The sequence below is a fragment of the Lipotes vexillifer genome, unplaced genomic scaffold, assembly GCF_000442215.2.
Source record: "Lipotes vexillifer unplaced genomic scaffold, Lipotes_vexillifer_v1.1 scaffold223, whole genome shotgun sequence".
Classification (NCBI taxonomy): domain Eukaryota; kingdom Metazoa; phylum Chordata; class Mammalia; order Artiodactyla; family Lipotidae; genus Lipotes; species Lipotes vexillifer.
Genome location: NW_006788663.1, coordinates 760,156 through 775,345, shown reverse-complemented (window position 1 = coordinate 775,345; position 15,190 = coordinate 760,156). Strand labels below are relative to the sequence as shown.

The following is a 15,190-nucleotide window of genomic DNA, read 5'->3' as shown; positions in this document are numbered from 1 at the left end:
TTCTATATCTTCTTGAGTTACTGAGAGTTGAGTATTAAAATCCCCAAAGATTATAGATTTTTCTATTTTTTTCTAGTTCAGTCATTTTTTTCCATTATATATGTTGAGGTATTATATATATTAAAGGTACATACAAGTTTTAAATTAATATAATTTTCTGAATTGAATACTTTTAATACTACAAAGTAATCCTTCTCTATCAATAGAAATACTTTCCCCTTAAAGTCTATTTTGTCTCATATTAAAATAACTATACCATATTTCTTTTGCTTAGTGTTTGCATGATATATATATTTTTCCATACTTTCACTTTCAACCTTTCTATACCCTGATGTTTTAGGTGGATTCTCTTATAAGGCCCTGCTATGACTCCTGCCTACTACTTGTGGTCTCTCTATTAAATGGAATCCAAGAAATATGTATTGAGCATTGTACTAGACCCTGGGGACATCATGGTCTGAGTAATATCCAGCCTGGGATGATGTAGGCCTGGCTGCTTATGACCTCAAGTCTTCCAGCCTTGAATACAACAGTTAAGATAAATGGGGAATGTTGTGTCTGCTTTTGTTGTTGTGAAGCACTGCACCTAGGTTGCAGGCTTGGGGCCTGCATTAGAACAATATAAAAGATGTCTATTATAAAGAATGGTAGGGGGAAAAGAAAAGAAATAAAAAAGGGGCTGTAGCTTCTGCATGTTACAGTGACTTCCACTACACTTAGCTCTCATCCCTGGCAGATGTATACAACTTATGTGGATGAGAGGGCAAAAGAAGCTGTGTATAAGGATAGCGCTGAATCTCCTGATGAGATGAAAACGTTACACTTGCTGTATCCTCAACCTAGTATTCTACAATAAAGCTAAGTAAACACAGTATTAGATGAAAGTCTATTAGAGACTGATTGCCCACCTGAGTCAATAATTGCAGCCATGCTGCTATAATCATGAACAAGAAAGGCACGATCCCTGTCCCCACTGCAATTACAATCTAGTAAAGAGGTATAAGTAACCAGGCAGTTAAAATGTGGTATTTTAACTCTGACAGGGACTGAACAGAGTATTTTCTAAGCACATAGGAAGGCCACCTAATCCAAACTTATGCAGATCAGAAAGACTTCCATGGACTAGGGATGTAATGTACAACATGAGAAATATAATTAACACTGCTATACGTTATATATAAAAGTTGTTAAGAGAGTAAATCCTAAGAGTTCTTGTCACAAGGGAAAAAATTTTTTTAATTTCTTTAATGTTGTATCTATATGAGATGATGGATGTTCACTAAATTTACTGTGGTAATCGTTTCATGTTGTATGTAAGTCAAATCATTATGCTGTACACCTTAAACTTACACAGGGCTGTATGTCAATTATGTCTCAACAAAACTGGAAGAAAAAAAAGACTTTATGGAGGATTTAATGTTTAATTTTATAACTGAAGTATTAGTAGGACAAGCATTACTAATAATAACAAACATTAAGAGAAGGTGGAAGACAGTAATGGTCATAGCTTACATTCTAGGGACTAGAAAAAAGTAATGCTGTCTAGAATATATTGTTGGAGAGAAGAGTGGGAAAAATGAAGTCAGAAAGGTAAGCAGAGGTCAAGTCTGGCTTTTCAAGTCATGTTAAGGAGTTGGACTTTATCTTAAGAACAATGCAAAGTCGATGAAAGTTTCAGCAGTAGCTCAAAATGATCACTCATGTATTAGAAAGATGTCCCTGTCATGTTAGGTGGAGAATGAATTAGGAGGAGAAAAGACTGATGGAAAACAGGCCACTGACAAAGTACTGCAGTGACCTAGGTGAGACATGAGACCTGAACTAGGGTAGTTTTACTGGGAAAGGAGAAAAATGGATAAATTAGGGAAATATTTAGGGCTTAGACTGATAATTAATTTGATATGTGAGTTAGTATAAGTTGGGAAAAATCAATGATAGCCTGGTTTATGACTTAGGCAGTTGGGTGCATAGTGAAATTGTTTATTGTGTTAAAGAATAATATGAAAAGAAAGACAGGGGATAAAAATGTTGACTTCATTTCTGGATATGTTTCAAGTTTGAGGTGCCAGTTAGATATCCAAGTGGAGATTTCTAGCAGGAGTTGGATATCTGGGTCTAAACCTTAGGGAAAAAAACTGAGCTGAATTAACAGATTTATGACTCATCAGCATAGAGAAGTCAAAAGAAATGGATTGTTCAGGGAGCATGTGAAACATAACAAATGCTGGATAAGAACGTATGCAATGGAAGTGCAATGGGGATTTTTCAAACGAATTTTCTTCTCTTCACAAGCACCTCTACCCTATACATTCTGATTCTCCCCTAGGAATCTGAAGCAGACCCTGTTAGTGGCCTACTCAGTATCTATTCTTGCCTCTGTCTTTATAGAAGACTGATTTTATTAGGCTGGCAATATGTCCAGCTATAAAATCTTGATTTCCCAGGCTTTCTTGAAGCTAGAGGTGTCCACATAACCTTTTTTCTATGCATATTTTAAGATAAGTCATTTTTTAAATAAAAAGATAATAGAGGGCCTCCCTGGTGGCTCAGTGGTTGAGAGTCCGCCTGCCGATGCAGGGGATACGGGTTCGTGCCCCGGTCCGGGAGGATCCCACATGCCGCGGGGCGGCTGGGCCCGTGAGCCATGGCCGCTGAGCTTGCGCGTCCGGCAACGGGAAAGGCCACGACAGTGAGAGGCCCACATATCGCAAAAAAAAAAAAAAAGAAAAAGATAATAGAATACATACTTTTCCACTCCCTGCAATTTTCATCTAAAAATATTTTTACAAGGAATTTTCGTATCTTTCCATATTTAATAATTTTTTCGATCTTCAAACTCCAAAGACTATAAAAATATTATTAGTGTTTTCTCCCTGCTAAAGCATCATAGAAATATGCTGTGTGTAAACTGAGACCTGGTATTTATCCTTAAGGAGCCTATAGCCTAGGAAAAAAGCATGTTGTGTTTTTGTTTATCAGTAAAAAGAAAAGTATCTTGAGCAAAGTAGAAAAACAATTTTTTGTTCTGTGACTTGGCATTAAGATGCCTGTGTGGAAAGATTTGAAGACAGATGAAACAGAGAGGTAAAGAGAGCAAATTAAGTGGGTTGGGGCTGTAGTGTGGGACCTTGGAAACTGTAGATATACAATAATTATTTTGATAATGAGGGAGACTGACTTACAATATTTCTTCAGAGCTAACATTCTCCACTAAGGAATAGACTCATTCCTTATGGTCTATTCCTTGGATTAAGCCAAAACATGGAGAGGAGTTCCAAATAACTGACGAGTTTATTTTCTACCAAGTATTGGGTTGGCCAAAATGTTCGTTCGGGTTTGCTTGTAAGATTTCACGGACAAACCCGAACAAACTTTTTGGCCAATCCAATACTTATTGAACACCGACTGAATGACAGCCATTGGATGAGACATTCATTCACCATTCAAAGATGAAAAGACACCCTATTCCTGACCTCAAAGAGCTCAGTCTAATAAAGGAGAGACACATGTAATCCCATATCTAGTAGGTGGATATGGTTTCTAAATTCCATTCTCCACTCAAAGAAACCAAGCCTCCATGGAGATCAGGCCTGGAGCAGGGAAAGAACAAGATGAGCCAAAAACGACTTCTTGTGCCAAAAAGTAAGAGATATTCAAAGAACGATGGGAACAGGTCAAAAGGACACAGACACTGGCCTGAAAGTGCTCCACTTGACAAATCTGAGACAATTTTTACACCAAAATAAACCATGATAGTAACATCATAACTCATTGAATAAAATAGGAATACAAGAGAGAGTCCATAGAAATAAAAATAAATTCAAAGTTTAATAATTAAGAGTATTTTCGTAAGTCTCAGAGTACTTTACTACAAAGTTCTTATTAATTATGGACAGAGAATAACTTTACAATGGAGAAGTCTAATAGACACTATCATAAGTCATCATGCTCCAACAGGTTGACAGTATACTTTCAAGTGGTTCAGGTGGAAAAGTTCTTTTTATCGTTCTTGCAGCTTTTCTGTAAGTTTGATATTGTTTAAAAATAAAAGATATTTAAAAGATGAAGAAAGAATTCCATACTAACCCGCTAGAATAATTATTAGCTTCACAGTGAATGCGCAGAGGGAGCTCAAGTCTTTCACTCTAGGAGAAAGGCACTCAGCTCACCTGTGGTCACGAACAGTTTATTAGGGTGGGAGATCAGGTAGGGATTTGTGGATAAAGCCCCAGTGAGTGGGAACCTATGGTGGTAATAGGTAATGGGATTTCGGCATCTGCAGTTTGTAATGGACTCATTCAATTGCCCAAACATAGTAAAGAGAACCTCTAACAGAAAAAGCCAAGGGCTGCAGTTGGGGGATTCTAGATTTTTCTACCACCTCATTACTGCCTCAGTACATGACTTTGAATAAGTCACTTCATTATTCTTAGCCTTGGACTCCCATTTGTAAAATGAAGGGACTGAACTAGGTGACTGTGGTTTCATATTTCTATAATCATAGTCAAAATAGGGATGTAAGAGGCATTTTATTTTGGGAGTTAATATATAAATTTATTCTCATATGATAAGGCTAAAAGGTTGGTGCTTCCTACATACGTAGAGGATAGTTTAAATAGTAATAAGCTAAATGTAGATATTACTTTTTAACTATAAAACAGTTTCATAAGTCTCATAAGGCAATGTGGTCTATTGGTAAAAACATAGTTTTTGTAGGTATATTCAGAACTGGTTTAAACTCTTAATTCTGCCCAAACTATACAGCTTTCTAATCCATCCTACATACAACTGCCAGAATTATCTGAAACAGATATTATAATCTTATGCCTCTGTCAATGGCAAAATCATAAGTTTCAAACTCTAGCATGACAGCCAGTGATTCACAGTTTGGTTCCAGCCTTCTTTCTCTTCTCATGTTCTGCAGGATCTCGTATTTAGCACAGGATTTCCCAAACAGTCCCCCAGAATACCACCGTGCTGAGAGATATTAAGAAATATTCAATAAAAAAGGGTTCCATGGTCAAATAAATCCTGCTCAAATGTCATTTCCTATGTGAAGCCTTCCTGAAATCCTTCCAAAAAAACTACTTAATCTCTTTTTATTCCCAAAGTACTACACTTATATTTGACTTTGGGCAGTTTTTTGAATTGATAACTGAATTGAGGTTTACTTAAAGTAAACCACAGCTATACCTAAGTTTTACATATTCAGTCTTCACATTTTTCCAAGTTCATTATTGTACAAAAATCTAAATAGTATTTTTCATTCTTTTGAAAAACATCTGACAATAAATCGGATTCCAAAGTACTCTGCTATAACGACATATCTATCATAAAAGCAATATGGGCTATGGGAGAAAAAAAAAAGATCTGGTTTCCATTTCTAGTTCTGCCACTAACTAGTTGAGAAACACTGGGCAAATTACTTAACCCTTTCTGACTCTCAGTTATCTTACCTGTAAAATGAAGATAATTCCTAAACAGGTTTGTTGATAGTTTGGTAAGATAATGACTGAGTCAATCTATATAAACTATATGAAAGAATATATAATATTTAGCACATAGTAGATACTAAAAAAGTCATCTTCTTTTCCAAGTGTGCTTATACAGTAGTTTCCTTCTACCCTAATTTGTAATAAAATGGCACAAATGAAACATAATAGAATTTTTAAAAATCTACTTAAGTTCCTGTTTTTCAAATTGTTTATATAGTGTTCTTTCTTGCAAACCCTGAAGGTCAAATTAGAAGGGGTAGTAATAAAATACTGGTATGTCACGTCTAGAAACAATCTTTCAGAGACATCTACTTTGGCAAGAAGATTTTAAGCAACAGTACTCTTTGAGACATTAGATGAGATCTCATCTGAGATATTCAACTACTGATTTATCAATTAGCTACTTTAAGAGGGTTCAATAACTTCTTAAATGTTCTTTTAGTCTATTCTCATGTATGCTTTTCTTTTTGTTTTCTTTCTTGAGACATGTTGGTGTTTCTATTGAATGTGACAGCTATGTGATCTGAGTATTATCCTTTGCAAGGGCCATCAAAATGAATAAATGGCATTTGGCTCTCTTTTGGAGATGTTTGGATCACCTTGGATTTAATAGAGTAAAGTAGAACTGTTATCAGTATATTCTCCCTCAGGGAAGCTAATTTGGTTACTAAGACAATCATCCTTGTTGTGACAGATACTTTTAATTGTACTATCACTACTTATCTCTCTAGCACAACTCAAATATCTCCTTTTAGAAGCTTTCCATGATCATCACAGGCAGAAATTTATGCACATCTTACTAAGTACTTTTAGTATCACACACTGTTAGTATGTTTATTGCCTTGTGCTTTGCATTACCTTAATTATTTTTATATAATCCTTGTGAAATAGTACCTTTCCTTGTTTTGAACATTTTACAGATGAAGATACTGAAGAATAGGTACAGCAAGAAATTTGTCAGTGGATAACAAAATGGCAAGAAATAGAGATTCTGAACTTCAAGAAATAAAAGTGGTAAGAAATCAAGATTCCAGTCTTAATCAGAGCTCCTTTAGATTAGACCACATTGCTTTTCCTTCCTTTTCCATTATCTTTAAGATCTTGAAAAATATTGTAAATCTTGTCACAAATTTCAGAACAATTTTCTACTTACAAATTCTAAAACAATTTTTCTAAGTTTCTACACATAAAAATATCAAGTTACCTGAAAGAATTGAAAGTAATACTCCAAACTTTGACAATTAGAAGATTCTCAGAAAAAGAAGTTCTCTTTTGTTAAGAATGATACCCAGAAAATAATTAGGGAAAGATTTTTTTTTTAAGCCTTAAGTATAAATATCAATAGAAAGTATCAATTCTAATTACTTTACAGACCAGTATAGGATTAGATTAGACATGTGAAGCAAAGGTCTCTTTAAATAAAACTTTACAAAGCAGCGAGGAATACTATTGTATCAAACTAGTGGGCTATTTCCCTTAACTTGTGCTTCAGTACTAGAGTAAGTAATAGTTTAGCTACATGCACTAGGTGTATTTTGTAATCCTATTTTGAGTCATCTAAACAGACAGACTGTGCCCTTGCCTACATTAGTACTACTTTTACATGTTTATTACAAAACGTATATACTACAAATACGTTTTTACAAGTCAATCTTCCTGACCAGATAGTGAGTTCTTTGAGACCAGCAGCCATGTCTTATGTGTTTTAGTATATTAATATTAGTTAACATTTACTGAGTGTTTTACTATGTGCTAAGGTTTAAATGCATTATTTCATTTAATACTCAGAAAACTATAGGAGATTATTACACCGACTTTAGAGATGCGGTCTATGAGCTCTATAAGAGCAAGATACCTCATTATTTCACTCACTTGTACATCTCCTGTGCCTAGTACAGCACTGGGCATACTGAAGGCACTTAAAAAGTGTTTGCTGAATAACAAGGAAACCAAAGCTCAAAGAAGTAACTTATCCAGAGTATACTGTGAATAAGCAGAGAGACTAGTTTGAATCCAGGTCTGCCTCACTTTGGATCTTAAAAGTCTGTGCTCTACTGCCTCTTTATTTCCGAATTCCGGCTCAGAATCTGGTAATGAGAAAGTTCACAGTAAACACCTGATGAATGAATGTCTTACCTTCAGATTGCTTATCTACTTCACCCTAGCATTCCTTTACTTCTTCACTTCCCTATCCTGATTTTTAATCTCTAAGCCTAGGATATAAGCCATAGCTATAAGTTTTCATCCTGCCTACCTTCCTATCATACACAGATATCTAAGTATCTTCCCTATACACAGAGAAGAAAATATTTATTACTGGAAAAACACACGGAAATTGCAGCATGAAAAATTATATGAATAGTTTGTTCCTTTTATTACATAAACACAGTGTCAAATAAGTCAAAAACACAAAACAAAACTGAATGGTAATAAACTTAACTCAAAATTTCCAAATTTTGTTCTTTTGTGGTTATTATTTTTCTTTCTTATAAAGGCCAATAAGAAGTTTATAAAAACTGAAGTATTCTTCACGTAAATAAAATTCACTTTTTACACTGTGTCAATAACTATTTCTAATAAAGGGGTAAATATATAATGACATCACTTCAAGCTATAGTAAACAGGAAAGTGAGGATGCCCCACCCCCCATAATATCTACATTAGTACATCTACTTTCAGCTGGCCTGTGGAAAAAAGCAAGCACGTGGATTTGGAATTTATTTCTTCAAGAAACAGATTTCAGGTGGTATTGTCTAGTTTAAGTTTAAAAGATTATAGGAACATTTACTTTTTTATATAAGCACAAAATATTCTAAAAGTACAAGGCCTCTAATCCTCCTGAAATGTGTGCTTGTTTGCGTGCTTATTTAGTTATTTAACCTTTATCTATCTACCTATAATATCTATCTATCTATCTATCTATCTACCCGCTTTGTTAAAAGAAGGATCTAGTTACAGCCCTGGCTCTGTCCCTTAATAACTGTGTAACTCTGGGACAAATTACCTAGTATCTCTGAGCTCATTTCCCTTAAAATATAGACAGTATTTCATATTTTGTAGGACTGCTGGGGAGATTAGGGTCTATGTAGTAATAAGCATAGTGACCAGGCACAGCATAGCACTCAATAAATAACAGCTCTCTTTATTTAGGGTCTGATACTTCATTTTACTCTGGTTTCATTCTAGGATGCACTTAAGTTATTATTTCTTACACCAAAGTTTCCTATGTTTGTTTCCCTCAATATAAATAACCGTCCACCTCAAAAAACTACTTAAAATATGTTAGACTGAACATTCCTTGAGTATTTTCCCCTTATCTTTTCTAGAAAATAATGTCATAAAAAAGACTGTTTACATGTGCATGTGTATAATGCTTCCTGGTTTTTTTTCTGCTTATAAGAGCAATGTTGCACCTGCATGACTATCTATCAATAGCCAGTGTGGCCTGGGCATTGACTATTCTTGGTATATTCCTATTTTGCTTACATGTGCTTCTGTAGGAACTTGTTTGTAATCTCTGTTTTAAACACTGTTCTTTCCTAAAACATCTACCATTTCATTTATAGAAGTTGTATATGCATATAATTTACTAGAAAAGGAAAACACAAGGCAGGTTAAATAATAAAATGTGTAATAATTTTTAAAAATTACCTGATGGAATACAGGCTCCTTTACCTTAAGGTAAACCTGAAAAATATTAAAAGAAATACATGTAAATGAAGTGCATTACAAAGGGGAAAGAAAACCTATTCCTGCTACTCTGCAAATCTCAAACATCTCCTGCTTCCCTAGTCTTGCTTCTTAGATCTGACTCCAGCCACGTAAAACCAACCAGATTAGGTGGCATGCCACAAAAGGGCTGTTACCTTCAGGTGGGTGTGCCCCAGTGCTCATTTCATCATGGTAAACTAAATGTTTCAAAGCTGTTGTGGATTACTCTGGCCTCTTGGCCTCTGCATCAGCATCAAGGAGAGGCAGAGATGCGTGGATAACTCATGAGGGCTGAAGAAGTTATGCTGACAATCCCTGCAGCAGATCTATTCTACAGCAGCAAGAATGCTGGACTTAGAGACAGGAGCTAAATTTTAAACTGCCACTTACTTGCTACATGCCTGAGCAAGTCACTTAACCGAAAGACTCATTTTTCCTTATTTGGATAATGGGAATAATAGTGGTGAGCAATAATAAGCCAAAATATGTGCAAGTGTCTAGCGCATAATATGTGCTAATAGGTGAAAACATTTAAAACAAATTTCTTGTCCTTTCTTCTGCTTCTGAAAACCTCTAATTCATTCACCTAGATACATGAAAGTTACACAAACCCTAGTTTTAGGCTCCAGTGTCATGTGGGTGATTAAGTTCAATGCCTACTTATTGCATGCATTTATTGCCCTATAAGAGTACACCTTTAGGGACTTCCCTGGTGGCACAGTGGTTGGGAGTCCGCCTGCCAGTGCAGGAGACATGGGTTCGAGCTGGGGCCCGGGAGGATCCCACATGCCGCGGAGCAGCTGGGCCAGAGTGCCACAGCTGCTGGGACCCCTGCGCCTGGAGCCTGTGCTCCGCAGCGGGAGGGGCACCGCAGTGAGGGGTCCGCGCGCAGCAGCGAAGACCCAATGCAGCCAAAAATGTATTAATTAATTAAAAAAACGAAAACCATTACACCTTTAAAATGACATGGTAGAGAGGAGTCAAAATTTAACTTATAACCCTGAAATGACTCCCATCACATGCAAGACAAAGTCCAAATTTTAAAGTCTTCCATAATCTTGCTCCGGCCTTTCTGCTTAGTCTTATTCCTCTCCTCTTGTCTCTTTCTCATCCTAGGCTCCAACAAATATGCTAGTTTCATGCTTCTGTATCTTTAAACATGCTGTGCTTTACTTTGTTCCGAAATTGCCCCCTGCTGGTAAACACTCATCTTTCCAGATTCAGCTCAAACTATACCTCTTTCTTGAAATCTTTTCTGACTCCTCTGCTAAGCAGAATCCATCACTCATCCTCTTTACCTGACTGTCCATATATAAACGTTACGGCATTTATTAGTTTGTTTCTCTCCCCTACAAGGCAATAATCTTTTTGACAGAAAGGACAATTATTATGTATCTCTACAGCCTCATTTAATGTAGTGCTGATCTCATAAATTTTATGTAATTTTATCATTTGTCTATAGAACTTCTTATTCCTGAAGGAAGTTCCCTCACCACAGGAAGAGATTATCTCCTTGAAGCACCCATAGAGCTTTAATAGTAAGATGTGTAGGGGCTTCCCCAGTGGCGCAGTGGTTTAAGAATCCACCTGCCAATGTAGGGGACACGGATTCGAGTCCTGGTCTGGGAAGATCCCACATGCCACGGAGCAACTAAGCCCGTGAGCCACAACTACTGAGCCTGTGCTCTAGAGCCCGCGAGCCACAACTACTGAAGCCCTCGTGCCTAGAGCCCGAGCTCTGCAACAAGAGAAGCCACGACAACGAGAAGCCTGCGCACTGCAACGAAGAGTAGCCCCAATTAACCACAAATAGACAAAGCCCGTGCATAGCAACGAAGACCCAATACAGCCAAACATTAAAAAAAACAAATTAAGTAAGATGCGTAGGAACATCTATATAACTCTAAATTCAGTAAGGTAGAATGCTTTTAATCTCTGAAATTTGTTATTTCAAAATACGAATTTTCCTTTACATAATTTCAGATTCTCATTGTTACTAATAAAAGAAATGCAGAAAGGCATGCCTCTTAAAAGCATTTTTTTAAGGCAAAAGAATTATGGAGTCCTTACTATGTGCCAGGTATTAATTCTTACAACTAATGTGAAATGTATGCTATTATTAATTTTACAGATGAGGAAAACTAAAGCAGAGAGTTACCTCTCTCTTTAGTAACTTACCCAAAGTCCCACAGTTATTAAGTAACAATGTTGGTCAAAACTCAGATATGACTGACTCCCAAGCCTAAGTTTTCAGCCACATCAGCTCTTAGCTTACAAAGGTAAGTTGTCTTGACTCTACCACCAATTCTCCATATAAATTTGGTTGGTCAGGCAAGTCACTAAAACTCTCTGGACATTAGTCTCTTCTTTTATATAGTAACAAGACTTCCTTTCACCTCTGAAATTCTAGGACTCTTTCCTGATTAACAAGTATGTATGCAAAGGACTACGCAGGGCAATGTAGAAACATAAGGAAATACAATATCTTTGCTCTTTCAATCTCTTTTCCACCTTCTCAACTCACTGAAATCTACCTTCTGCCTTCATCAATCTGCTGTGGACAGTACCCTCATTAAGGTTACTTGGTCTTTTTTATGGGTCAAACCTCAATTTCATTTTATTCAGCCTCTCAGAGGCAACTGGTACCCTTTCTAGAAACCTCTTTGTACTCTGTGACATCAAGCTCTCCTGGTTTTCCTACACCTCTGACTACCTCCTTTGTTGGCTCCACCTCTTTCACTTGACCCTCAAGTGGTCAATGTTCCAAGGTACAGCATGGTGACTATAGTTAATAATACTGGACTGAATACTGGAAATTTACTGAAAGAGTAGATTTCAGGTGCTTTCATCACACACACAGGAAACAGTAACTACGTGATATGTTAATTAGCTTGACTGTAGTAATATTTTCACTATGTATATTAAATCATCATGTGGTACACCTTAAATGTATAAATTTAAATTTTTATTTAAAATGTTGACTCATTGAATTCCTTAGACATTACAAAATGAGACATTCTCACCTTATCTTTTTAAATTTTATTTTTTTATAAGTAGGTCCCTGTTGGTTTCCCACCTTAAATACAGCAGTGTGTACATGTCAATCCCAAACTCCCAATCTATCCCTCCTTCTTAAAAAGAATTTGTATATTGACAGGTTTTAAATGTCAAACAGACAAACCAATTGTAACTTTTAGGGTATAATACCATAAATGTATATTCTTTTGTTTTTAACTGAGAAAAAAGAAAAGCCCAGTGTTACAAAGGGTTGTTATCTTTTTTTTTAACATCTTTATTGGAGTATAATTGCTTTACAATGTTGTGTTAGTTTCTGCTGTATAACAAAGTGAATCAGCTGTATGAATACATATATTCCCATAGCCCCTCCCTCTTGCATCTCCCTCCCACCCTACCTATCCCACCCCTCTAGGTGGGCAAAAAGCACTAAGCTGATCTCCCTGTGCTATGCAGCTGCTTCCCATTAGCTATTTTACATTTGGTAGTGTGTATATGTCAATGCTACTCTCTCACTTTGTCCCAGCTTACCCTTCCCCCTCCCTGTGTTCTCAAGTCCATTTTCTATGCCTGCGTCTTTATTTCTGTCCTGCCCCTGGTTCATAAAAACAATTTTTTTTTTTTAGATTCCATACGTATGTATTAGCATACAGTATTTGTTTTTCTCTTTCTGACTTACTTCATTCTGTATGACAGACTCTAGGTCCATCCACCTCACTACAAATAACTCAATTTCGTTTCTTTTTATGGCTGAGTAATATTTCATTGTACATATGTGCCACATCTTCTTTATCCATTCATCTGTCAATGGACACTTAGGTTGCTTTCATGTCCTGGCTATTGTAAATAGTGCTGCAATGAACACTGTGGTACACGACTCTTTTTGAATTACGGTTTTCTCAGGGTATATGCCCAGTAGTGGGATTGCTGGGTCATATGATAGTTCTATTTTTTGTTTTTAAAGGAACCTCCATACTGTTCTCCATAGTGGCTGTATCAATTTACATTCCGATCAGCAGTGCAAGAGGGTTCCCTTTTCTCCACACCCTCTCCAGCATTTACTGTTTGTAGATTTCTTGATGATGGCCATTCTGACCCATGAGAGGCGATACCTCATTGGTGTTTTGATTTGCATTTCTCTAATGATTAGTGATGTTGAGCATCCTTTCAATCTGTTTATCTTCTTTGGAGAAATGTCTATTTAGAACTTCTGCCCATTTTTGGATTGGGTTGTTTTTTTGATATTGAGCTGCATGAGCTGCCTGTATATTTTGGAGATTAATCCTTTGACAGTTGCTTCGTTTGCAAATATTTTCTTCCATTCTGAGGGTTGTCTTTTTGCCTTGTTTATGGTTTCCTTTGCTGTGTAAAAGCTTTTAAGTTTCATGAGGTCCCATTTGTTTATTTTTGTTTTTATTTCCATTTCTCTAGGAGGTGGGTCAAACAGGATCTTGCTGCGATTTATGTCAAACAGTGTTCTGCCTAGGTTTCCCTCTAAGAGTTTTATAGTGTCTGGCCTTGCATTCAGATCTTTAATCCATTTTGAGTTTATTTTTGTGTATGGTGTTAGTGAGTGTTCTAATTTCATTCTTTCACATGTAACTGTCCAGTTTTCCCAGCACCACTTATTGAAGAGGTTTTTTTCCCCTCCATTGTATATTCTTGCCTCCTTTATCAAAGATAAGGTGACCATATGTGTGTGGGCTTATCTCTGGGCTTTCTATCCTGTTCCATTGATCTATATTTCTGTTTTTGTGCCAGTACCATACTGTCTTGATTACTGTAACTTGGTAGTATAGTCTCTGAAGTCAGGGAGCCTGATTCCTCCCGCTCTCTTTTTCTTTCTCATGACTGCTTTGGCTATTTGGGGTCTTTTGTGTTTCCAAACAAATTGTGAAATTTTTTGTTCTAGTTCTGTGAAAAATGCCATTGGTAGTTTGATAGGGATTGCATTGAATCTGTAGATTGTTCTGGGTAGTATAGTCATTTTCACAATGTTGATTCTTCCAATCCAAGAACATGGTATATCTCTCCATCAGTTTGTATCATCTTTAATTTCTTTCATCAGTGTCTTATAGTTTTCTGCATACAGGTCTTTTGTCTCCTTAGGTAGGTTTATTCCTAGGTATTTTACTCTTTTTGTTGCAATGGTAAACGGGAGTGTTTCCTTAATTTCTCTTTCAGATTTTTCATCATTAGTGAATACGAATTCAAGAGATTTCTGTGCATTAATTTTGTATCCTGCTACTTTAGCAAATTCATTGGTTAGCTCTAGTAGTTTGCTGGTAGAATCTTTAGGATTCTCTATGTATAGTACCATGACATCGGCGAACAGTGACAGCTTTACTTCTTCTTTTCCGATTTGGATTCCCTTTATTTCTTTTTTTTCTCTGATTGCTGTGGCTAACACTTTCAAAACTATGTTGAATAACAGTTGTGAGAGTGGGCAACCTTGTCTTGTTCCTGATCTTAGAGGAAGTGGTTTCAGTTTTCACCACTGAGAATGATGCTGGCTGTGGGTCTGTCATATATGGCCTGTATTATGTGGAGGTACATTCCCTCTATGCCTACTTTCTGGAAAGTTTTCATCATAAATGTGTGTTGAATTTTGTTGAAAGCTTTTTCTGCATCTATTCAGATGATCATATGGTTTTTATTCTTCAATTTGTTAACATGGTGTATCATATTGATTGATTTGCATATATTTAAGAATCCTTGCATTCCTGGGATAATCCCCACTTGATCATGGTGTATGATCCTTTTAATGTGCTGTTGGATTCTGTTTGCTAGTATTTTGTTGAGGATTTTTGCATCTATGTTCATCAGTGATATTGGTCTGTAGTTTTCTTTTTTTGTGACATCTTTGTCTTGTTTTGGTATCAGGGTTATGGTGGCCTTGTAGAATGAGTTGGGGAGTGTTCCTCCCTCTGCTATACTTTGGAAGAGTTTGAGAAGGATAGGTGTTAGCT

The 15,190-nt window shown here is 36.4% G+C and overlaps 1 protein-coding gene across 2 annotated transcripts in view; it reads right to left on the bottom strand.

Annotated features, from left to right (window-relative positions):
* The window catches only part of ACER3 (alkaline ceramidase 3), a 181,901-nt gene that overhangs the window by 44,628 nt on the left and 122,083 nt on the right, over window positions 1–15,190 (bottom strand). For both annotated transcript variants that reach the window (XM_007461710.1, XM_007461711.1), the window contains one exon: window positions 9,147–9,182. In XM_007461710.1, coding sequence (XP_007461772.1) covers window positions 9,147–9,182 — 36 coding nt within the window. The remainder of the gene's footprint in view (window positions 1–9,146; window positions 9,183–15,190) is intronic.